General features: G+C 41.9%; 1 protein-coding gene across 22 annotated transcripts in view; it reads left to right on the top strand.

Annotated features, from left to right (window-relative positions):
• The window catches only part of ZBTB44 (zinc finger and BTB domain containing 44), a 68,326-nt gene that overhangs the window by 24,138 nt on the left and 18,272 nt on the right, over positions 1-25,916 (top strand). For 18 of the 22 annotated variants that reach the window (XM_042831912.1, XM_042831904.1, XM_042831918.1 and 15 more), the window contains exons 4-5: positions 3,148-3,311; positions 5,614-5,914. In XM_042831912.1, coding sequence (XP_042687846.1) covers positions 3,148-3,311; positions 5,614-5,914 — 465 coding nt within the window. Of the gene's footprint in view, positions 1-3,147; positions 3,312-5,613; positions 5,915-7,087; positions 13,241-25,916 lie in introns of those variants that run through there. The other 4 variants (XM_042831899.1, XM_042831898.1, XM_042831897.1 and 1 more) reach the window with 4 other exon arrangements.

Genomic DNA, 25,916 nt, shown 5'->3' with positions numbered 1-25,916 from the left:
GCAAAGACAAGATCTCTAACATCCAATATAAAGAGAGCCTCCATTTGTCTAAAACTCTTGTTGTTTACAAGCAGAGGACATTTTTAGGCTCACCAAGCATTCTGGCATTTACATTTGCCAGTGTTTAGTTCTACATCATTGAAGGTATGTGTAATCTGTGGGTGAAAAGGGGAAAAACTTGCAAGTAGCATTTTGTGTCTATCATTGCATACATCTGAGAGAGAAATTTTCTCAGATGTTAGAAAAATCTCAACTAATAAGTGCTTCATTTGTCACATGAGAAATTGAGTGTATATGAGGAAAAAGAAGCAGGGAAGGGACATTACGACTGTGTTAAAATGTAATTTCTTTGTTGTACTAAGGTGGACAGTTATGTCACCAATAGATATTTCAGCCTGCTTACAATTTTAGAATGGCCTCGGACATGCCAGTCACTGGTAGCTGCAGAGCCTGTTATCTGCTCTGACCAGCCTTTCTCATTATGAATTTTTAATGTAGAAAACCAAATCTTTATTTCAAATTTCTTCCAGGGAGATTGTCCCATAGCACATCTCCTTTCAGTTTTAATCACAGAGAACCTGGCACCATTACAGGCTTTGAAGATGAGCTGGCCTGAGAAAGCTGGAAACAAAAGGAGAGCTGTGGTTCCCAATTTCTGCCCTGGTTTGAGTGTCTCCCTAGAAAGCATGAGGAGCACAGTGTACTTTGCCTCTTGACAAGCCCACAGTGCAGGAAATGAGGGAGGAAGGACCTGAGAAATGCGACCAGAAAATGAAGTTCTCTGTAAGGCATTTTAAATATTGCTGCAAATAACGCAGTGTAATTCTTATTTGAACACTCTAACATGTATATATCTGTATGTACATCTAAGGCCAGGAGCTTCTAGCCTATCCAGAGTCCCTTCAGCAGTTCTGTGCATCTCAGCTGTAACTTCTGTTGCCACATATTAGCTTACATTTTAACTGTGAATTCTCCAGTTAGCTGAGGGCAAGGAAACCTTTTCTGAAGGGATTTATCCCTTAGCCAAACATTGTGATATTTCTCAAATACCATCTGAGTAAACTCGGTTCTTTGTCTAATGATCTGCTCACAAAGGGAAGCAGGAGTGCCAGAGTTTATGGCAGAAATTTAGTTAGGCAAATCAGAACCTATGTTTGAATATAACTTCATCTGTTGCAGGTGCATGTGAGGCATCTTTTTTGGACCCCTAAGTGGCAGGCCCCGTTCTGTCAGATGCAGGATATGAGCTGGTAACTTCCTTCGTGAAAGTTTGCCAGCATCTATCTTTTCCACAGCTCTTTAGGACCCAATTATGTATAAAAAGAAGTAAAGGGCAGTAAAACTGCTTGTCCAGTTTCCAAACATTGGTACAGCTCTCAGCAGGCTTCTAATAATAGGATGGGCAGTGGGTTTTCATAGCAGAAGTCTGCTGTAGATAGGCAGCTTAAGCCTGTTTGGATGACTCTCCAGGACTCATTTTGGGTCCACTTTGGCCCATTTGTGGTGCCTGCTCAGCACTGACTGAACACGTGGTCAGGCTGTGGCCAGAGCTGTGCTGCTGCACCTGGTTTGTGCTGCCTGGTACCAGCTTTTCCATTATTATGGGTGAGAGAAACCTGTTGGGATAATATTATCAGCATGCAGGAAGAAAATTCTATAAATTTTTGTATAAATCCCCATGTTAACTTTTCTTAGGGCAAGTATTATTCCAGTTCCATATGAGGCCAGAAATTGTTGATTTTATAGACTATAGATGCTAAACGTCTGCAGTAGACTCTTACCTCGTGTATATCAAGCAGTGCTTGATGCCCTCTCACCAGATAAATATTTCATCTGGAACTTTTGCTGCTGAGACCCATAATTTGCACCCAGAATGCAGATACTTGGTTCTTGAAGTTCTGTTGGCATTTACTTCCAAAGTAAATACAGTGAAGGTGTTGATTTCAAAGATGTTATCCCAGTGCTTATCCTCCTGTGCTAATCTGGTCTTTTTTTTTGTGTATTTGTGAAATTTCTTTTGGAATTCCTGTTGGAAGTCCAGAAATACAACCCTACCTAGAAACCAACAAAGTGGGCTTGAGGTGGATGTCCCAGCCAAAGGATTTGTGCAGTTAGGGAGACCTTCTGACTGTCTTCAGCAGGAGACATTGTTGTCCTTCTTTCACCTTGCATTGAAGACATTAGGGTTTAGTAAAATTGCATTGCTCTGCCCCTGGTAATTGTGACTTGCAGGTGAGATTCAGGGTCAGAGCGGATTCCTGCTGCCAGTGACATCTGATCTGCCCTCAGGCTGTGAGCAAGCTGAAATGTCTATTTTGACCAAAAAAAAAAAAGAAAACAAAAGGTAGACCTTAGTGCTCAGGAAAGGGAAATCCCAGGTAAGTACAAATTCCCATTGTTATTCTGTTTATACCCGCAGAGATGTTTTTATTTCTTTGTGCCCTTTGGTGAAGCAATTGCATTGCCAGAGGACTTGGATTATAACACTTAACAGTTTGCAGCTAGAGGCTGCGTAGGAGCAATTAGTCTTAAATGAATTACTTTGGAAGTTAAATTGTTCTGTTATTATAGTCTGCATGCTGGTTTTTTCAGCACAATGCTTGAGGTATTCTGATAGAGCTGATTGAATCAGATAAGAAAAAGTATTGATGAATTAGATTAATATTTTAAATTTAGGACTGTGTAATTGTAGATGCTAATGTTTGTTCATGGAACGTGAATTGAAATGGAAATGGATTGGCTTTAATTTCCTTTGTAAATGTCACTGAAGCTGCAAAATAAACCTTTTCTTTCCCATTTACTCAGTTCTTTAAATTCTTCCTCAGGGACTTCTGACTGGTTGTAAATCATCAATCTGCATGATAAAATGCCCATGCCTGAAAATTGCATTCAGCTAGTGTTGAGACCTGTTGTGAAAAAGAAAAAACACAAACTATTCTGTCTGTTCAGTGAATATAAAATTCAGGATGCAGGTCAGACACAGCTGTAGAGAGGAAGAGGTTTGCCATGTAAATATAGATCTCGACAGGAATGCAGAGGGCCAGTCTTTTTTTCCTTCTAATATGCTCGAGGTTCAGATTTCCACAGACATGGCTTCTGATTTTTTTTCCTAGCTTGCTTGTAAATCAGTGAATTTTTTCTTTGTAGTTTGGAGAACGTTCAGTATCCCTACCAACTCTACATTGCTCCTTCTACCAGCAGCACAGAGAGACCCAGCCCAAATGGTCCAGATAGACCTTTTCAGTGTCCAACCTGCGGGGTCCGGTTCACTCGCATTCAGAACTTAAAACAACACATGCTTATCCACTCAGGTAAGGAATGGTGCTATTTCCAATAATTACTAATTCACAGACGTGCAGACGTTGGCTCACAATGCCACAAATGCAGTAATACAATTCCTTTTTAATCATGTGCCAGGTGCAAGAGAACTGATTTCAGAAAGATTGGGTAGAGAGGTCTCACCGAATGCTTGTTCTGATACATAGATGTGACTGATGGATAACCAGCATTTGTGTGGACTGAAAAAAAATGTGCTTGGAAGTCATCAGAACAAGTTCTTCTCGCAGGAAAGATTGAAGATGAAACCTCACAGTATATTTGGCTTTTTTTATTATACTGAAGAAGTGATGTAGATTGAAATTCTTCTTCTTAGAGACCGTAATTGTCTGCTGTGTTTCAGAGGAGAATTGCAGCCATTAGAAAATATGTCATCTTGTGTCTTTGCATTGAAGAATGTCGTGGTTTTGGATCTGAGTTTTTGGAGAAATTGTAATTGAACTAGTTTGATAATGAATTCAGTTTCTACAGATAATACAGGCATGAAATGGTTTGTACAAGTGCCTCTTCTGACTCTTGATCCCAAAGTAGTTGCACCCATTTTCAATTCTCACTGAAGTATGAACTCCTAATGTCTTTGCTATCAGTATTTTTCAAGACTTTTCAGTGGTACCCAGCAAGAACATGGACATTTTAGTGAATGGAGGGAATATTAAGGAATTATTATAGCTGAGCACTAACTAAGCTTAGCAGTTCAGCATCTAATAGTTTGAGATTGACTCTTACCTGCACTCAGATGCTGTACCAGTTTTAGGCAGAGCACCCGCAAAGGTCGAGGCATAAATTCTTCACTGTCAGCAGTTCTTTGTCAAATGCCTTCAAGCAAAATGGCCATAATGAGTTCAGGCCAGCAGTAAAAATACATCTAGTATTTAAAAAAGCAAACTGTATGGATGTATCAGTTGCAAAATTATCCAAAGGAGGTTGCTAAAGTTGTAGCTGATGGAAGAAAGCTTCAGCAAAGCATCTCTGGCAGATCTGTCGATTGGCTGCCCCCGGGTGAGAATATGAGAAGAGATTACTCTTGTAGAGTAATTATTGTGCAAAATGTGCAAAATAAGTTCCCACACCGTGGAAGTGTTAGAAGTGTTTTCACATGAGCAAAGTGGATGAAGAGATTTTGCTCAGACTATCTGAGGAAATAGGTGCCCGTGAAGAGTATGGGAGCATGAAAAGCTCCACCAGGCGATATTCTGGAATATTAACTTGTTTTCACATGCTTAATGAGGAGTTTCAGTGTAACCTTAACTACAGCTTTCTCTGTGTAAAAGCCCCAATTAAAAGTTCAGCTCTCACTTTGAACATAACGAAAGCAGAGTGAAAGACCAGTGGAATTAACAGCCTGGACTGATGCACATTCAGCCCTTTGAAAAAATCTTCTTTATTCCTTGACAGCCCTATTATGAATAGAGCTCCGTATTCCAGATTCTTGGCCTCATGTTTGGATTTCCACACTTTCTGGAGTTCAGACTCTTCATTTAACTTTTTGGTGATTCAGTCTTTTATGTTGTAATAGTTCTGTTTGGGTGTGATTACATACTCTCAGGCGCTGCAGCATGTTGCAGAGCTCATATGTTTTGGGGTTTTATTAGTGCCTATAATAAATGAAAACTGAACGGGTAACGGAATGACTAAATTAAAGCAAGAAAAAAGGCAAAGCATGAACTTAAACCCTCTTAAAGAGTTGTCTGTCATGCAAGGTTGCTGAAAATTCTTGTATATAAGGGTTCCCACACAATATAAAGGCTGCTGCTTTACTTTTTTTATCACCATTCCTGCTGCATTACAGGGGGAACCCTGTACACAATGTCCCCCCTGCCACAACACTGCTCTGAGGCCAGAGGCGGCAAGAAAAAGACATTGCAATTAGGGGTAGTCTGATAATTGCATTGTTGGGAGCCAGTCTGGCACAAGAATCTCCCAAGATCAAAAGAATTGAAAGATGTTTCGAGATGACAGCTGCATCAGATCCTTTCTGGCTGTGGTTCAGCTCCTTAATCATAGTCTAATCCATGGAAACTTACGCTCATTTTAAGCTGTGAGGAAGAAGAAATGTAAGCGTTAAAGATGGGTTACATAGTTATGAAATAACAGCAGCTGGTTCTGAAAAATGGCAGCTCTGTGCTAATTGTTTTGCCATTTGAAAGTTAACAGGAGCGCTTCTTCCTAAATGGGCGCCTCGCTGCGGCTGGGCGCTGCTCCTGTGCTTTCACTGCGAGAAATCTGCAAGGATTTTGCCGTGCCAAAAGCTGAACGTTTGCTGCTCTCTTTTTGCAGGCATTAAACCATTTCAGTGTGACCGCTGTGGGAAAAAGTTCACCCGAGCTTACTCGCTCAAGATGCATCGCCTGAAGCACGAAGGTAAACGCTGTTTCCGGTGCCAGATATGTAGTGCCACTTTCACTTCCTTCGGGGAATATAAACACCACATGCGGGTTTCCCGGCACATTATCCGCAAGCCTCGGATTTACGAGTGCAAAACATGCGGCGCCATGTTCACCAACTCTGGAAATTTAATCGTTCACCTGCGGAGCTTGAACCATGAAGCATCAGAGCTAGCAAACTACTTCCAGAGCAGGTGAGGTGCACAGCAAAAACCTAACAGGGAAACTTGCTGCTTTTTTTTTCTTTTTTCCCCCCTCTCTTTTTTTTTTTTTTCCCCTATTTCCTTTTTTTCCTAAATCATCTTTTCCTGCTTGCAGGGCAGCCTGCTGTGCCTCTCATCAGGTTGCCAGCTAATTTGAGTCACATTCATTCTTGCACCACTATCTGTTGTATCTGATCTGTTTTACAGTGTGTGAACTTCGTAGGAGGGCACTGGAGAACCCAGTGATATGCAGAAACTGATTCTGGGCTACTTAATTTATATTTTCAGTTGTATCTGTGGGCAGGCTAATGGAGTTAAGCCATTCTGTACTGTCTGTGGAGTGCTGTATGTGATTTAATATTCAAAATGTTGTCCACAGACTGTTTGCTTACGTAGAGAATAGACTTGTGACTTCATTTAAAGTGTTTGCTTAATGGTGGATATTGTGGAAAGATTGCATTGACTTCATACCTTTTTAGTTTTCTAGCTAACCTATTGCTAAATGATCAGAATAACAGAATGTGGTGTCTTTAAATAGTTGTAGAACTGCTGTCCATGAAGGAGTGAGCTGGTGTGGATCAGAGAAGGAAATGAAATTCGGCTTTGCTCAAGCTGGTGTGATTTGTGTGCCCGTCACAAAGCACTGTTGCAATTGGCAACCTGCCTGTACTGCCAGCAGAAGCTTTGCTTCCTCACCTCGTGCTTCTTTTACAGCCTGTCCGCTCTGAGTGCTGCTGTTTCTTGGGTGGATCTTATCTCAGGGGTGGAAAAGGCCCACATCTTTGCCAGTGCTGAACTGATTTTTGTTTCTGTTTTGAATGGTTGAGTGTTCCCTTTTGTCGATGAGGTTTTCAGTGCCATGTGATGTTCCGATCGTTAACTTTCTTTCTCATCAAGGTGACGCAGTCTAAATCAGAAGTTTTCTGTGCGAGAAATATGGGTGCACAACAATGACAAAGAGATGTTGTTGACTATTTTTTTCTGTGTGTTTAAATGAGAACTGGGTGCTTAGTGAGGTGTGCTGCTGTGAAGATCTGAGAACAGTGTGAAGCAAGTATCTCTTCTCTGTGCAGCTTGTATAATGTAACTGATACAAAGAAACTGATACCTCCAGTGTTTGTGCTAGAAGTGACATTTCTCTTCTGTCCTTTGCCCCTCTTCTAGTGACTTCCTAGTACCGGACTACTTAAACCAGGAACAAGAAGAGACCCTCGGGCAGTATGAGCTAGGGGAGCATGGCTTTGAAAGCAACTCTTCTGTCCAAATGCCTGTCATTTCACAGGTCTCGTCAACTCAGAATTGTGAAAGCACTTTCCCCTTGGGGTCTCTGGGTGGGTTGGCAGAGAAGGAAGAAGATGTGCCAGAGCAGCCAAAGACTAACGCCACTGCTGAGGCAACTGCAGGTGACCCTCCAAAACCGGAGCTGTCATCTATTACTATTGAATAATTCATGGTTTGGTTTCATTTTTGTTCTTTGGAAAGTGCCTGTGTTTGGTCCTGTACATTTTAATTTAATTTTTTTAAACGAAAGTGGGGAGATTTTCCCTTTTTACTTTGTAAGCTACGCTTTAAACAGGAAACTGCAACAGATGTTACATTATTTTTCATGACTGAATGATCACTTCTGTGAAAATATTTAAGACTGAATGCACAAAAAGATCTTGTCAAAACATCATGGAAGCTGTGATACACTTCTAAAGAAGAACAACTGATTCAGATCACTTTAACTATTTCTTCTTCCACAGTTAGAACAGCTCATTAAGTTTCTCTTGCTTCTGCAGACCCTCTAGTTGAGGGAAAGAAATCAGAGGGAACCTTTTTAAAATGACAAACAACAGGATGTGTTGGAAATCATTACTGAGCAGCTTTGACTAGTTTTGAGTGGATGCTTTAATCTTCTGCATTGAAAAAAATGACGTTTCCTATCTCTGTGCCTGCTGTTTTTCAAAGCGCTTACTGCGACCCCTTTGTTGGCAACGTAAGCATTTTTGAAACGAGCAGACACACACTTTTAAAAAACACATTGTCCCTTTTCATCTCAGATAAATGGTTTTGACAAACCAAGCAATGTCACGCCAGGTATTCCTTCTCCTTATATTTCAGTCCTTTTAGAAACATCTCAAATAGCCGCTCTGGATTTGCCAGTCTGAGGTTGGGCATGGAAATACTATGGTCAGGAAAATTCTGGTGGTGTGCAATGAAGCGAGGAGGTCAGAGGGGTGTAAGACCATGCACACCTGACTGATGTCTCATGACTGTATCTTTCTGTAGAAGGGAAACCGTGTGTGAAAATGAAGGTTTTCCCAAACTGAAATTCTGAAATCTTGGCCGGATTGCTTGCAGTTCTGGTCACTTCTTCCTATCATGTATACTGTATTCTACTAGTCTCCAAAACCTAACTAAAGGGAATTTACAGATGGGGAAAATAAATGGGCTCTCTTCTGCATTACTGCACATTTTTTGTTTATACATATGCATGTATAGTTTCTCAAATTTTTATTAGGCTTGTTTTGGACAAAACAAGCAATTTATTCCCTTCAGAGGCCAACTTTCTAACCCAACAAGGGGTTGTTTACAGAAAGCCTATATAGCAGTGATGGATTGTTCCTATTTCAAAACATTCTAAATCCTTGCCAATTCAGTTTATTAAAGGCCATTACTCCAGCTATATACACAGCTCAAGTAAGCAATAAATTGTGAAAGATTTGCAATTTCATTTTTTCCATATTTAGAAAAAGCTGCAAATTTAGGGTATGGGATTTTCAGAGCAGTGATTCTTGTTTTGTTGAGGCTGTTTGGGTTATGGTACTGCTTTGAAAGCTGAATTAGGAAACGCATTAGGAGGTTTTTGATTTATTTTTTTTATTGCTTCTGAAGTTAACTCGGTGTTTGATGCCAAATGCCTGTCGCCTACAGATGATGTGCTGAGAGAGTAGGTATTACTTGGCCTTTGTATTCCAAAGGCATGATACGCTCCCTCAGTTTTGAATCTTGATTTTAAGTTATTGTTTTCTGTCTGGATTTGCTTTATGCAAACACGAGGAGGAAATGCTGATAGGAAAGGGTGCTCCTGAAGAAACAGAGGGCACAAAAGTCGTATTACATTGCGCCATCAGTTTGTATTCAGTTAGCTTAGGCAGCTGATACTCTGTAGGTCTGGGTTGTTTCTACTGATAGCCTGCTTTTGTAAGGAATAATAGCCTATTGCCCTTTGGAAAGAACTTAGAGTTTCATTGTCTTCAGCAGTTTTTCTCCACTCTGGGTTAAGTACAAAATACACATTTTAGTTAAATAAAGTGAAAACGGTTGGAATTTAAATCCTTTCCATGTTACTGAAGTTTCCCTACCAGATCCATAGAGTGTTTTATAAATATGCTGCAGAGGAGTTCTCTGCTACAGTTCAGTCTTGTTGTCTACCTTTGTGAGGTCTTCCTAAAAGGGCTTGAAGGAGAAATAGTCTTTTGTGATGCTGTGCTACCAGTCGGTCCGGTGTCTTTTTGGTGGGCTGAATTTAAAGACCAATTCTCTTCCACTTCTGATTTCTATAACTGAAAAGCCAGTGAGACAAGAAAATGCCTTTTGATGAGTTTTATCTTGACTTATAGGGCTATGACACTGAACTCAAATAAAGGATTTTCTTTTGTGTAATAAGTGTTACTCATCTTTCCAGGTCCGTGAGATTCCTTTGTGATTCACGCAGTAAAATTGTACTCACACAGAAACAGTTCCAGACTGTACAGGTGTAACATTCAGTGGTCAGGTGCAGATGGACATAAACTTCTGTTAGAATCTGGTAATTTTCACCCACTGGATCTTTTGTTAATCTGTCTGTTGGTGAGGAGATGTGCAAACACAGAACAGACGTATCCGGATATTGGATTTTTAGAAGTCATAACTTTGTGTCAGAAGGCAGACTGCTTTCTGAATACCAAAGAGAAGTGAAAAAGAGTTTAAAAAGCACCCCACTACCTTTGTAGTTCTAATCTGTTCTTCCTTGAGAAGAAATGAGTTAACACTTTGGAACAAGGCAAGCCGTGGGTTTCATTTTCCATTGCACAGTGTTACACATTATCTTTTCATCCCTGTAATATCTTGTAACATCTGTTTTGGTTTGGTTTGTTTTTCTCACTTTTCAGTCTGATTCCACTGCAGGGGCAGTAGAGTTCTTAGAGGGTTTGTTTGGTTTAGGATTAGGCATTTTTTGTTAGTTTTCCCATTTGTGTTTCTTGCTACTGTCTCTTTTCTCCGTAGAGCATAAATTAAACACAAATATCCTTTTTATTTTTCCTCCCTAACTTGTTGGAAATGTTCAGTTCTTTGGAATACTGGTGTTCTTCACGGGACAGATGTAAAAATGTAGAACATCTTAAAACAAGTTCTGTTGCTAAAACTTGGATTCCAAATTGAGCGAGATAGATATCTAAACTAGAAGAAACTTGTCTGATGCTACACCTGGGCTTAATCAGAAAGCTTCCTTCCATACGTTATCTGAGTGTCTTGAACCCCAGGCTGCGTTTTTATCCTTTCCCCCCCCTACCCTCAAGTTCCTTGGTTTGCATTTATCTTTCTACTTGACTGGCATCACAGAACAGTTGAGACTGAAAGGGACCCCTAGAAATCATGTGGTCCAAGACCCCACGCTCAAAGCAGGGTGGGTGAGGTTTTGAATATCTCCGAAGAAGAAACCCTGTGTCTCCTCTGGGCAATCTGTTCTGGTGTTTGACCACCCTCACCTTAGTAAAATTTTTCTCATGTTTAAATGGAATTTCTAGTATTTCAGCTTGTGCCCACTGAGAAAGGTCTGGCTCCATCTTCACAGCCTTTTATCCAGTAGCTGTACACGTGGGTAAGATCCTCCTGAGCTTCTTGTTCTTAGGGCAAACCAGTCCCAGCTCTCTCTCAGCATGCACTGTGAGATGCTCCAATCCCTTCATCGTCTTGAGATCTTCAGATGGATACGTGCTACCCATTGCAGTAGTTTCTGCAGTGATAAGTAACCTCCAAATTCACTCACAGAGTGATGCAAACGTGTTACTTCTGCATGTCCTTCTCCTATGCAGCACCATTCTTTTCACCCAGTGGAAAATCCTCTCCTCACCCATTTATTTTGCAAGTTGAGTGCCTTCACTACCGCAGAACTAGCAAGATTCTGCCGCGTGCTCGGGTCCCAGACTCTTGGGTTTTCTGTATGGGGCCTTTCTCCCTTGCATATTGTGCATATGAGCAGTATGTCTAATGAGAAAGACAAGAAAGCAGTGGGATGTTTTTTTCTCTGCCTCAATGTGGTTTTTCGGGAGAGGGGATATAATTCAGCAGCTCTCTATTTCCCTGCAAAGAGTGGAAGAAAAATGAATGCTATTTTAGCTGTGTGGGAGATTTGGCCAAGTTGTAAGGGTTTGTTTTGTTTTTTGATGCAGATACGTAGCACAAGTCCCCTGGAGATCCATGGGATTGCCTTCACGTTCAGCAAATTAAGCTCCCCATCAGAACTGCTTGTCACTTTTCTTGCACCACGTGTGATATGTGTTCTTCTTGGTTTGTCTCGCTGCTGTTTGAGTTCAGTTGTCAGGCTCACAGATAGTGTAGTCACGTCTCTCATACTGAGAGATTAGTAGACTAGGTTATTGAAAATGGTTCTGGGTTCACATGTATTTGAGTCTAAAAGGTGTGAATTTAAACTTTTTTAAAAAGTACTAGCTGCCAATGCAGTAAGATATATTTTGTAAGACTATGATCCCTATATATCCTTTACAGGATAAAATTTTATTGTTTTTAAGCTATGGTTTAAAGTTTTTATATGAGGGCTTCAAGTCGCTTCTTGGTTGCTGGCTTTCCCCTCCAGCCCCAGGATGTAAGAGCATTGAGACTATTGCCAGTCTCTCTCTGAGACACACCAGGAAGCATTTTATATGCAAATAGAACGGGAGCTTTGTGCACCCTGCAGGGATGGAGAAAATGCAGATGTGGGAGCACCTGTTGCTCCTGGATCCATTGCAACTTCCACACCATCAGAAAATGGAAAATAGCTAATTTTCATTCAGATGGATTAAGTTCGAGTTTTGCGTACAAGGTGAAACCCATCTTTGGAGGGTTCTCCTCTCCAGTGATGGACATAATAAATTCCATAGCATCTCGATGGCAGATGAAAGTGTTCAAGGCCAGACTGTGCCTCAGCCACATCGGAGGTCCCTCGTAGGTGGACTCGATTCAAAGTATTTGAGGAAATGTACCATAAAAAACAAATGTGAATTTCTTTTAATGCAACAGTACTTAACTGCTCTGGGTTTTTGTTAACTCAATATGTGCTATCACAGTAATTCAGTGTCCCACAGGTCTCAACTACAAATCTGGCTGCACTAAAACAAAGTCGAATCGGTTTCTGGTGCTGCCAGCCTGTGTGGCAACTGTACCTACAGTCTTCCTGAGGGTTGCTGATGTCCCCAGAGGAGTGATTTTGTTTAACCATTCGTTTAGCTGGTGCATGCTTTTGATATTCTGACTTATAGCCCTGGCTACACAAACTTCTTGGACGGCTTCTTTGCCCTGTACCTGCAGTGCCTTCACTCTAGGTGCTGCTCTGTGGTGAAACCCTGAAGAGGGAAAGAGTAAAGCTGGAGGAAAAATGTGAATTAAATTATTGTTGGGCTTCTTTGTGCATTTTAGTAACAGTGAAACCCCCTTAACTGTGCCAGTCTCCAGTCACCAGCCGTATATCCAGTCGTCATCTCATCCACAGTACAGCTTCTCTTGTTGATGCTGGCCACAGCTAGATTACTTGGCATGTTTATTGACTTAACAGACTTGGTTTTTGGTTTTGGTTTTGTTTTTTAATGTATACGATGTTTAAATACACTTCACATTTTATATACTACTATCTGGCTATTAGTATTTTTCAGGAACCATAGTTCTTGGTGGCTATATATATTTTTGTGACTTTTTTTGTAAACTAAGTGCCGTTTCAACGTTGCAATCATTTTTAGAGTTATTGTAATCAATGTGAATATCATGTTTTTTCAAATCTGTTCTGAGCCTGTAGTGTTTGCTTTGTGATCATATGTGTAATGTATATATTCTGTATAGTTACATTGTATTGAAATACTAGCTTGTTTGATATAAGAAAAGTATGTATTGGATACCTTTTTGCTAGCCTGGTTGTTTAATCTTTAAAAAAAAATGTTCTAAAATGCAAAAAAAATTATCCAAACTGGTCCCATTATAGGTCAAAATTAAGGGGGGAGAAAAAACTAGTTTTGAGTGTCTTTGGATAGAAACATGAAGCTAAGATTTTTCATTAAAATATTAATGTTTTATGGAGTATATCTTTGTTTTGTGTCATTCTTTAACTACATCAACATTTGTCTTAAAATGCAAAAGACTTTGGTCAAAAGGTGCAGATCTGTTACTTCAGTTACGTTCTCTTATAACTTTTGTTTATCATTCATCTCCAAACAGTTGAATATGAGGAAGAACTCACTATTGTTCAAGCTGTCCTTAGAGGGAAGGTAGTTTGAAATAAAGTAAACATTAAGATATGATTGAAGAAGTTACATAAGTGAAGAGTATTAAGAATAAAGTACATGTTGTTTAATTTTCCACTGTATATTACATTTCCTTTTGTTAATGTTCTCTTTTAGGCTGTATTCTGCAAAAGCAGTGGGGCCGTCTTCTGAATGGGGCTTTATTGATGGAAAGCCAGCCAAGAATGAGCCCAACCAAATTAGTCAAAGCAGAAGATGTTTAGAAAGGACAGTAGGCAGTCATCGTGATCACAGCCATGAGCTGCAAAGCAGTCCTGAAACAGCCTAGAGTCGTGGGACATAAAATACACCTCTGCCATCTCTGGCAACCCTTGCAATTAAATTAATTTGCCTCGTCCAGATCCACCTGTCTGACCGAGTAGGGATGCTAGCTGGATCAGCTCATAGGTAGGGCACAGGTAGGAAAATGGACATTTTAATTACTTGGCTGAAATGATTATAACTCTGCTCAGTAACCTGTATGAATAACAAGCAGATTGACATGATTAATACACTAGGAGTCAGCATCTGATGTGGGAAGTGGGGGGAAAAAAAAAGAAAAGCATTCCACTGCACAGCATAAGCAGTCACAGTGAACCTTGGGTAGAGGAGGTTGAGAGTAAATTCCAAGTTCTTGTGTTCCTGAGGACCTTGCGTAGGGACAGAAGTATTTTATCAAAAGCATAATTGGAAGAGGGAATGTATCTGGGGAAAGCTTTGGAGAGAATTACGGGTCGAAATGTAAAGGCTTTGACTCCATTGGTCTCCCTCAAAAGAAAGAATCCAGTCGCTTTGAAGACTGTCAGACTACAGTTAGGAATATGCAGTGATGTTTAGCAGACCATTACAAATCTAAAGCCTGTATGACTGTATATGAATATATAGCCATAAAGCTGAGGCGAGACTGTGAGAATGCTTGCCTTTGATGGATATCAAGCTTCAGCCTTGTGACTGAAGTGGATTTTTGCAAAGCACAGCCATATGTTTAGGTTTGGTATGAAACATCATTTAGAGATCCTTAACAAAGCAAATGTACACTATCAAAGTTTTTCTGTGGCTTACTTACAGCATTTAAGCATTTTATTCCTGACAGTAATGAAGTACCATTTCTTTTGCACAGAGGAGAGCGGCTGAGATGAGATTGAATTCATAGCTACTGAGAATGTAGTATAGCAGGGAAGAGCTCTCCAGGGCTTACTGCACCATTCCTACATATGTGATATCTTGGTGAAAATGAAGCTGCTAAGAGGAACCTGGCTTGGATCATATATAAAGCATTTTTCACAAGCTGCCTGTGCGTGCAGCATCTCCAGAGTACTGAACATAAGTCTGTCATCACCATTCTCAGAGCACAGCTTGCTGTGAGACCATGAGCAAGCAGAGCAGGGGTAAGTGTGTACATTAGAGCCTCATTACAGCTCAGAGCTCTTCTGAGAAGTAGATTTCAGTCATTCTGACTTTTGGATCTAAACACTTTTTTCAGAAATGTGGACCTTCTCATACAGTAGATGTGCACTTACTGATTACAGCCATGATTTTCATGGTTCCCTCCTGTTTTGAACCCAGCTGCTTTTTACATTTCTGACTGGATTTATATGGGCGTATCTCTGAGATACACGTCCTGTGTAGGTCTGAACTGCGTTCCCTTTCTTTCACGTACTTGCATAAATCTAGATGCTTCACTCTGTGTTTCGTAATCCTTCCATAACTTTGAAGATAGCAGTTTTTTCTCTCGAAGTACTGCCTGTTCCCCTGTACACAAACGCACGCGCGCACAACATGTGCTCATTCAGAAAGAATTTTGAACAACGAGCATTCGAAAACATTGGTTGACAAACTCTTTCCTTGCGGCTTCCCTCCAGAAGTGGCTGCTATTATGATGCTTTTCTTGGTTAATTTTCAGTTGGATGAGACAGGTCGCTAGCTTCAGACTCCAGCAAGAACCTCCCTTTGCTCTTCTCTTAGCCCTTACAAACTTCCCTCGCGTTTGCAGTCAATAGCAGACATGGCTTCATGTGATCCTGCACTCATCTCTAAACCTCCTCCGCAGAGAGACAGGACTTATGGACAAGATATTCATCGTAAGGAAGCAGACATATTTTGTGGTCTTGAGATATTTTTTTTGGAGTGGGAGAATGCTGATGGTTCTTCAGCATAACTTTTGCTTTAGTTTTTACTTCACGTAGACCCTAACATTTTCCAGACCGTTTCTAAGAAAAGCCAATGTCAATTATAGATCGCTGTTAAGCACGAAGTAGCATTGAATAAATATGGGCGGTATTCATTTACACCAAAACAAATCCTAGTCCTTAATTATTTGTTGGACTGTAGTGCAGTACGACTTTCAAACAGTCTTGGACCCAAGGTAGATGTGAGGATGCCCCTGGGCACTCATCTTTCTGGAAAGACAGAATACCAGAATACTGGTGGTAAAATGGATCATCTGAAATCTTTGCAGAGGGTGGAGAAGTCTCCCAGGTAAGAACACCTCTGAGTGAAAGAGGAGCAAACAAAAACCGTCGAGAGAGGAGCGATGAGACCGCAGGCTGGTGGAGCAGATGACTCAAGTCCAGGATCATTTGTATATATGTAAATTTTGACACGAGCAGAAGGGATTACTCAGGGTTTGCAATGCATTGCTGAAGGCCAACAGCCCACTGCCTTCAGACTTCAGCTTCAGCAGGGTAAATTACAGTCCCAGTCCACTGAAGTATTCCAATAGTGGGCCTTTCCAGGAATAGGTTTAAATTGCTCCTTAACATCTTACCCATATTGTGAACTTCTGTGCTGGGATAGAGTTGCTGCTCTGTATTTTCTGTCCTGTGCATTAATGGGGTGTACAGAGCTTTGGGGTAAGCAGACCCTTGCATTCCATAGAGCTGGAAGAAATATCAGTTTGGGAAACCAAAACATCTCTCCAAGGTTGAATTTTGTCTTCCCACAATTTAAATGCAAAAAATAACAAGAATCTTAACAAAACCTTTTATGTAACTTCAGTGTTACAGTGATCAATTTCAGGGCTGACGTGACAGCAATTATAAACAACAGTTATGCAACTGCCTCGTTGATTGAGTTGAAATTGATACAGAGAAAGAAAGAGCCAAACAAGAAGAAATGGCTTTGGGTTAACTTGTTGTTTTAAGGAAATAAAAAATGCACAGCGCTGCCTCCTTTTCAAAAGTGAGGGCAAGCCCAGGATGAAAAATCTCTTTGAAAGAACAGGCAGTGAACTGCTCTTAAAAATGCTGCTTGTGGTACAGGCAGAATTTTGTTTACCGTCTTCAGACTTGCAGCTTTTTTTAATTTTAAATCTGACAGTGAGGTAATTCAATATTTTAATTCTGCGTTCCTATTTTAAATTCCTTTCGGAAGAGCTGTTCAGCACGTTGTTTTGTTGAGCACTGTGATTGCAGTGTCACTGGTTCATGCGGTGAAGGCCCACGTAGACACGTATGCATGCACTTTATTTCCTGCTCTCACCATCTGGCAGGCATTCAGATGTCTTTGAGTGGAACTGAAGGCAACATGGCTGCTGCACGTTGCATGGTCAGCATCTGGTATCTCAGGGAAGGATGCTTCCTTGGGCTGAAAACCCATTTGGTAGTACATTATTTCATAGCAGGAAAACAAAAGTTCTTTGTCCAGCTGGCTGGCAATGCCCAAGTCCTGCATCTATTATACAGGAGTTGTACCCGACTCTCATTTTCCATGATCCATCAGATAAAGGCAGGATGCAATTACTGTGCAGTGCCATTAAAGATTTAGTACGGACATGAGCTAACCTGGAATTAATTTGCAATTGTGAGACAGATGTAGAAAACAATGCCCGAGTGGATTTCTTATCACAGAAATTCTGTGGCTTTTTTGTTTCTCCAGTATTTTTCCTGCTCATCCAGGGAACAGCATGGTCAAGAAGAGGTGGGGGACAGGGAACAAACCTGTTTCTTTGCTCATCCGTGCCTTTGAGAATGCAAGGATGCAGAGGAGCTCTGGTTTGTCGCTACCATTGGGAGGAGGTAGCAGATTTTGGAGGCACTTACACAAAGTGGGTTTGTTGCACATCCCACTGATGTGTGTACAAGTGTGAGTCATTCCGTGTATTTACTACCCTGTATGTAGCAGGTTCAGTGAGCAAAATGCTGAAGAAAACCTGCAGAATATAGTGCACTCGCTATTGCTGCATGCACAGTCAGCTGTGATGAGCCTTTGTGTTGGATTCCCTGCCAGGTTTGCCAGCAGTTGGCATTGGACAAGTGGCTTCACCCCACACAGACCTATTGTTGAGGAAGAAAGCTGATCTCTAAGCTGCCCATTTGAGCTGTTAAGTTTCCAAATGCCACTTGTTTACACTTGTCTTTCCTGATCCAGTAACTCAGTGTTGCATATTACCCTTGGTGTGCTGTTAGCTGACATGAAGAGCATGGTTAATGTTGCCATCTCACTGTCCTTGTTTGCCTTGCCTGCTTTCTTCCTTTGGTCTGTTGCTGTAGACTGTAAAGGAGTGGGAGGGAGTGAAAGCTCACATGGCCTTTGACATCCTTCCAGGCCAGTAATAAAGCACTGGGAGGTTAAATTTTATGTTTTGCATAGCTTTCCCCTCTGGAGACATGAGAAGAATTATAGGAGTTTGACCTATTCTGTGGTTAGGCAACTGTGATGGGTGCTTTATTAAAGTCTATAGCAATAAAGCTAACACAAACCAGAACCTTTCTGTGTAGTTTTATGTAACCCTTTAAGAAGTGATGGATGTTTTGCAGCAGGAGTGGAGGGAAATTGGTAGGTTAGGTCAAACTGCACAACATGATAAGCAGAACAATTAATAGTGCTTACTGTGAAATAGCAAGCTCCTGGCTCCCCAGATATTATGCCATTTATAAAGCAGGACAGAATGCCTTTAAAGTATGGCTCTGATCAAAAGAGTGTCTGTGGAGCTCTGGGTGCAATAAAGCTGTTGCATGGAGATCATTCTTCTCTGTGTCTGTGATGTTTTATCTATTTTTTCTTTGTTTTATTTTTTTGCTACTGGTTTTGCCCTTGTTTGCCACAGTGCTGTAGGAGCATCACAGCTTTGTAGGAAGGTACCAGATTCCTTTTTTTTACAAAAACTGGCAGCTGAACTGTTAGCTGAAACACTGGCAATGGTGTCTTTTCCCCATCAGCTGCCATTTGCACAAATTCACTGAATCAGCTACTGAGCCGTAACTGGGCATGATCTGTTTTTGTCTGCCTTCCTCGTGATGATGCCAGAAATCCTCCATCTCAAAGTGGGTTTGCAGTACCCGTGTTCTGAAAAAGCCTTTATTTTGTTTGCTGACTCTAAGCTGCATGTTGGAAGACACAAAGAACCTAGCAGTGTAGAATGCAGCTTGCTGACATACTAGGGTACATTTCCTTCTCCTTCAGCACCTTGGCTATTGTGATTCCCTCATTAACTCAAGGCATTCCTCTTTCCAGGTAGCTGCTAGTAGACCAAGCAGGTACTTGTGTCTTCTTTCCTAAAGCCAGAGAAGGAGGAATCAAGCCACAGCAGGAAGATTTAAATGGAAAAAGGCACTTAAAAGGCACTTGAACAACCATCTCTCCTATCCGAGTATTAAAAGCCAGCCTCCAGGATATCACTGCCATCTCAATCTGTGCAGGGTCTGTGTACCTAAGTCTGTACTCTGCCTTCTCATGTAGTAACTCTGTTTTTCATGCAGTGTTATGTGCTCTTGTTTCTCTTACACAATGTGCAGGTTTTCTTGAGTAGTGAGGCTGGCACAGAACTGTTCTTGTGCACTCAAAGCCCACTCTTGTGCTCCTCGTGCCCATACTATTATTTGTACAACTGCACAGTGTTCAGTACTGTGGGTTTTTTTATTATCAGGGGTGTCGAGTACATCCTCTTTTCTCATTAAACCTAGCTCTATTCTTAAACTCCTGAAGGGAATGCAGGGGGAAAGAAGAAGTGGAATTAAGGTTTTATAAAAGTGTCTTTTCTTCCTGACTTGGAAGACAAGGTATTTATTTTCAATACATTAACATTTTTCACAAAGAAGCTGCAGTTCCCTGCAGGACTGTAGCTCAGCCTTTTGGCAGGCCTGGGAAGCCAGGACTCCCTCACTTGCATTCAAGTCATGTTTGGTTGCTTGGCTTTAGGTCAGTGGGGGTTTGCTACAGCTTTGAAGACTAGAAAACAATCTCTTGTTTCTCCTTTTAAAAACCGAAAGGAGCTAAGCTGGAAAATGGAAGCTCACTGTAAAAGTGCACCAAGAAGGCCAGGTATTTGAAGCCGTCTTTCAGCTAAGCCATGTGTTGTTCCATTGCCATAACCGCTTGCCCTCCCTGTTCTATTTATTGAAAACAAGTATCATTAGACCAGGGGAGAGGCTGGAATTAATTAATTGCATTACCATATTGGCAGAGTGTAGATTCCTGTCCTGGAAGAGTGTCCTTAACAAAAAAATCTGCCTAATTACCCCTTGGTCCTTGAGTGAGAAAAACAGATTTTGCAAAGTAAAACCTGTTCAGCTGTTACCTTCCCAGTCCACTGCTCTTAAACAAAGCAGTTGCATCTCTGTGTAAGCCTGTAGTGAATGAGCTTCAGCTCTCTCCACCAAGTCCCTATTTAGCTCGTGGGTTGTTTTTTGTTGGGTTTTTTAATCTCCAAAGGTGTTTCATTAGCTCAATTACAAGTGACAGGTTCCACTATGCTGCTGACCGAAAAAATTCAGCCAACATAAATCCATCTCCAAATAGAATCCAATTAGCCTCTTACTCCCCCTTCCTTTAATCCCCCAAGCCCTATGACTTGTTCACAGCCACACCTTTTAAAGAAGACGAACATAATCTGCTTGAGGTACCTTCACACATAACAGCTGAGGTATTTGTACTTGTTTTTTGGTTCACTTGGGCTTGGGTGTATACTGTTCCTGTTCAAAAAGCAAGTGTCCAGTGACAGTTCTCTGGGTGAGGCTCTCCCTAGGTTTGTTTTGTAGGTATTTTCTGCACCTCACTGTCCCTATCAGTAAAGGACGAGCAATGATACCCAGTAACATTTAGAAAGGTTGTTGTATCTGTCAGATGCAGGCCACTGTGCAACTGCTGAGACCACACAGGAACATAACTGGTGTTACAAACATGCTTGCTAACAACTCAGTTTGCTCCCATGCCCTTCAGATCTTGGTTAAGCATAGTTCTGAACGCGGTTGAGGTGCCTGGGTGTTGCATTGGCTTCCTGCTCGGGGCTGAGTTTTGCCCTAGATCCATTAATGTTTTGGCAGTGTTGTCAAGACAGTTAGATGCTGAAGTCATCAGTAAGGCATATAACCCTAAATGGATAGGTTGGATCAGTGACCTACTTTAACATACGAGTCTTGCACAAGTCTGACCTTCTCCCCATGATCCACCCTGAGACACTTAGCAGCACAACCCATCTCCGAGCATCTTGTGTTGTTCTGGACATGTGCAGAAGGCATACTAGCAAGGCGGTGAGTCCATCAGCTGAGGCCAGGAGCTGTGATTTGGAAACCTTGAGAGCTTGATTTGGCAGCAGGCTTGCTTTGCAAATCCACACAAACATCTCTTTTTTCTATTTTGTTTCCATTATATCCACAGTCTTTGTCCCAAAGAACCTGTGTTCCCTGTTATCTAACACTGAACTAGTGTTAGAATTATTACTGACATTTTGTCTGCTTGCATGCTCAAAGGAGATCTCATTCTGGGTTGCAATTTAGGCTGCTGCAGTTGTTGGTGTTTGTTTTGTTCTGTTAGAAGAAGGTTATTTTTTACATAATGTTTTAATAATAGTATTAGTAGTAATGCTTAGATTTGTTTTTATCTTACAAGCATTCTCTTCCAGATGAGACCACAACAAATAAGCAGTAACACTCAGTGAGGGAATATGCTGTTGAGGACAGATCAGCCATAGGGAGTGATGAGAACAGGTTCCAGATGAGGTAAGCAGAGGTTCTCAGCAGCAGGTGAGTCCCTGTACCCCATAAACTGAGAAATACAGTCAAAGACATACAGTCTTGGGAAGGCTGAAAGGTTCTGGATGGTAGTCAGGACTGCTGACGTGGTGTTTTGGTGGGATAACACAGGCAGATAGTCCAGACTGGTGCGTGTCTGTATTTATATTTGTGCATCTTATTGAGTGATAAAGCAGGATGAGTGCCCTGTAACGTGGGAAGGCAGTGATGAAGCTATACTGAACTCAAAGTCAATACAGCGAGAACTAGTCTGGTCAGGTTTTCCACAGACAATTATCTATTTCTTCTCTTACTATATAACATTTCTGTTTGGTCCTTCTTTGGCTTTACTGTTTTTAATTCCCTGCTCCCCTAAGCTGATCATCCATTCTTCCTATCTCCTGCTGTCTAGAGCCCATTCGTGCCAGTGGTCCCAGCAGCTTTCAGACAAAGCATGTGCCTCCCTGTTTCCCTTACCTTTGAAAGCAACAAGCTTCTTCCCCCTTTGCTGCACCCCAGGCAGCTCAGGACTGTTGGCTGCTCACTGAGCACACGCAGCTTCTCTGCTCTGCGCCCAGCTAATGAGTCTGTGCTGTACATAGCAGCAGGCCTGATCCCAGCCCTGAGCTAAGCCTGCCTAGAGGTGCTTTCCCCATCTCCTGAATCAGGCTGAGACGTTCACAGGTGTCTGCCCAGTTGAAAGCATGAGGGAACCACATCCCCCAGTGCTTTGGGCTGTTGGAAATCCACGCAGAATTTCTGTGGCTTAAGACCATGTCTTCATTTACCATTCTCAGATCATGGAGATGTTTTGTTTCTCTGCCTATCCCCTTCAGAGGTCAAGTGCTTCTGCAGGGAGGTTAGCCTGTAGTTTTCCATGCACGCAGACTACTCTGTGCACGAGTGAATTTGTGCTGTGATAATACAGCTGAGCATGCAAAACCGCAAGTAAATCAGACTGGATTTTTTTTTTTCCACTTTTAATAACAGTTTACTATTCTGTAAGTGCATGTAAAGCACATGCCCTATTCCCCCAGCCAAGGAGCTTGACAGCCTGTCAGCAAGAACTACCATAGGTCTGCAGTGACTGATTTATACAAGTAAAAGCACACGTGCCAGGACCTGGCAGCAGCTTGCTCGTTGTTCTCTTTTTTTTTGTAATGACTTGGCAACCCTCTCTATTCTCCTTCATCCAAACTTTTGCCTTTTATAGTCTTTGAATAACGTTTTTTGTTGGTTTTTTTTTTTCTTATAAATGTATGTAGCAGTTTCCCCTCCCTCTCTTTCAACCATTTGCTCTCCTTATCTGAATTGGCTGTGGGTTGGGGGACCTTGGCATCACAACAAGCAGTTCTTGTCTGAGTACACACAACCACAAACACGACTGCACATGAACTCATGGTTTTGTGCACAGGAATGGGTGCACGCCAGGGCTTCGTAACACTTTCTTACCTGTGCTCTGATATTCCTGTGCCTCTACATTGTGCACGCTTATCTGCAATCACATTGGTGCAATCAAGCATTTATTAACTTTAGTTCTTGTGGTTTCAGTGTGAAGCAGTCCTTTAAAGAACTGCACAAATTTGGCTGCATTTTCCAAGTGGGAATTCTTACATGTGTGCACACACAAGCTTTTATAAGCCACCCTGTGGAATCATATGGCCTCCAACGTAGGCCCAAACTTGTTTATGCATGAGGGTTCATTGATTTGCTCTTCCTCACTCAAGGCTACATTCAGGTATGGACTCACGTGCAACTGTGCAGCCACAGTTTCTCAGACACACGCATTCTTAGGCACAGACAGTCTCTCACACATAAGCTTATAGATTTATGATTTGTTGTGAGAGTGGAAAACAGCTGCTGCAGGCTAATCAAATACAGCAGAAGATTTAATGCAAAATATTGAAAAACACTGTCTGGTAGGAGGGTGAAATTCTTAAAAACATGCTGGTCTCATGGCTCCAGGCCAGTGCAAGAAGATTTGCACCTGGCCATGATAAACATCAGCAGTGGATTTGGAAGAGGCTGCTTCACCCTTAGAGGTCTGCCAGACACATGGGGTAAAATTCTCGTTGGGTTTGGCCCTGTGAATGAGCTATAGAAGTTTGAGGTTGTGGTTTTTCCAGGGCATGCAACAGAGCTGCATGGTGTGGACCAGTAAGAAAGAGGAGTAGCCCAACTCAAGCAAAGGCTTTGCAGTACATTGGTGGAGCAGCTTTAAGTTCTGATTATCAGCTTATTTCTGCCTGTCTCTGTGGACAAATGGAAAGCCATTCAGGGCTGTCGATTCGGCACCTTTCACCAGTTCTGCAAAGTCTTGGAAATAATCAACTCCAAGGGAAAGAATTTCATCTCAAATTTCTGCTGACTGACGACACAGGCAATTTATGATGCCACAAGAAGATCAGGCTTGGATTATTTCTATGTAACTCCCTATGCTGCTGCTTGGCAGCTTAGCAACCATATTGGAAGTGACTGAACTAAACTAATAACTTGTGGATTTGAACTATAAAGTTCCATGAGTTTGGAGTTCTAGGGCTTGTCTTGGATGAGTATGGACTAGAACTGTGGCAGCTTCACCATCCTCATCTGCCTTCCCTGTTGTTGGTAGGTGGGACTTTCTCAGCACAGATCTTCCCTTTCTCACTCAGCAGGTATGATCTCACTCATCTGTTTCCTAAGGTGAGACTGCTGAGGGTCTGACTGAAGTTTATTTAGCAGTTGGCATAATAAACACACAGGGCTGGGCTGCAAAAATAGTACATGACCAATCTTCAAAGTGCCCTTCCCGTGGAGCCTTGACTTGGCAGCCTCCACTGGTCTGTGCTGCTGCTCATCTCTGGCTTCCTTGGGTGCCAGGCAGTGAAAATCTGATATCTGAGCAGGGTGTGCAGATGTCATAGCTGAAAAACAGATTTACTTTCTTCCTTTCTGCGCTTGGTCTGCAAGGGTGGACGAGGCTTCTGCCCCTATAGTGATTTTGGTCAAGAACCCAGAGATGGCTCTTCTGTAGTTAATGACTGTGGTTTTAATTAATCCCTGGGTTTTTTTTTGCTTGAAAACCTGCACTGTTCTTTCTGAAAGGAGGTTGCACAGGCTGAACCAAGCAAGCCCATTCTCCTGAGAGCCCTACTATGAGTTGAAATGGAATAATTTCTCAATAGTCAGCTGCGGGGCAGTTAGCCCACTAATTTTGTACATGCCTGTCTTTACAGCCTTCAGCTAGCAGTTTACCCCCACCTATTCTTGGATCTATCTGATTCAAATGTGCTGTGAAGATCTGCCTGTCTTTGCAGTACAGTTTGGTGTCATCAGGTGAACAGCAAAGTTCAGTCTGTCACTGTTCATTGCAGTGTGCCACCAGCTACATTTCTACAGCTACATATCTGTGCACTGAGCAACTCTGATTCATGGCTGGTGGGTGCTGCTCTGCCAAGGAACCCATATTCCTCTTCTTCATAAGCACACAGCCCTGGGTGGCATAAAGTACACACTGAAACATATTCTCTAGAGATGCAAGAAGCATCTGTTCCCTCCAGATGTTCAGTTGTCTTATTGTTTGTTAGATTTGAGGACAGGAACCCCTTCAACGATGTGAGGCACTCGCTGTTCTCAGATGTTTGAGAATGTGGGGAGGGGGGCGAGCTGGCTTTGCATGACGTCAGCAAGGAATAGAAGCAGAGGTTTCATGCTTTTTGGAAAACACTTGAAAGGCCTTTGAGCTCTGGCTAATCTCCATTGTTCGTGTGTTTTCCGGCAGCAGAAAGAGAGAGGAAGAATGGAAAGAGGCAAAAGAACAGAGCTGAGAATTAGAACTGGAAGCTTTTCCCGTGGTCAGGCGAGCTTGGCAGAAATCATCGTGGCAAATGGAACTGGATGCCACAGAATCCAGGCTTAAGCTTGGCTCAGATCTTAGACCCAGCAGAGCCTCCTTAGATCTGCAGGAGCTTTGTGGGTAGATGAATGTGTTTCAGGCAGCATCACTGAAGCAGACTCGAGTGCAGCTGTTGAGTTCAGCTGTGCAATGGAACAGAGGGTAGCACTGCACACATTTGAGAACTTTTTGCCTGCAGCCATTCAATGTCTTCAATTTTTCTACAGACTTATTTTTTTTTCTATTGTAAATCATAAACAATGTGGTGTTAGAACCACATGTGCACTGCAAGCTTTGACCCAGTAACATAGGCTGTGGCACCAAGCCTCCAAAATGACTTGCACAAAGTTGCTAGTAAGTGCATGGCAGAGCTGGGTGTTGGACCTGAAATGCACTGAATTCCACATTAAACCTTTACTCCCTTTCTGTCACATCACATTGTATTCTAGGGCCAGTGTGGGCCAGAGTGCAGTCTTGGTCTGCCTGCGTCATAATATCCTTGCAGATGGGTCCATATGTGGTCAAATCATTTTGGATGGGAACATTGCAAGGTGCAGTGATATCTAAAACTTGAGGAATAGAGATAGTGTGGTTATTTTTCTGGGGGGGTTCAACCAGGTATAGCTTAGAGCAAGGTTGGAGTAGAAACTTGA

This window comes from Centrocercus urophasianus, unplaced genomic scaffold (genome assembly GCF_019232065.1).
Source record: "Centrocercus urophasianus isolate 14NV4802_14NV808 unplaced genomic scaffold, USGS_Curo_1.0 seq_37, whole genome shotgun sequence".
NCBI lineage: Eukaryota > Metazoa > Chordata > Aves > Galliformes > Phasianidae > Centrocercus > Centrocercus urophasianus.
Note: the sequence above shows the minus strand (reverse complement) of the source record. Positions and strands in the feature narration are given on the sequence as shown.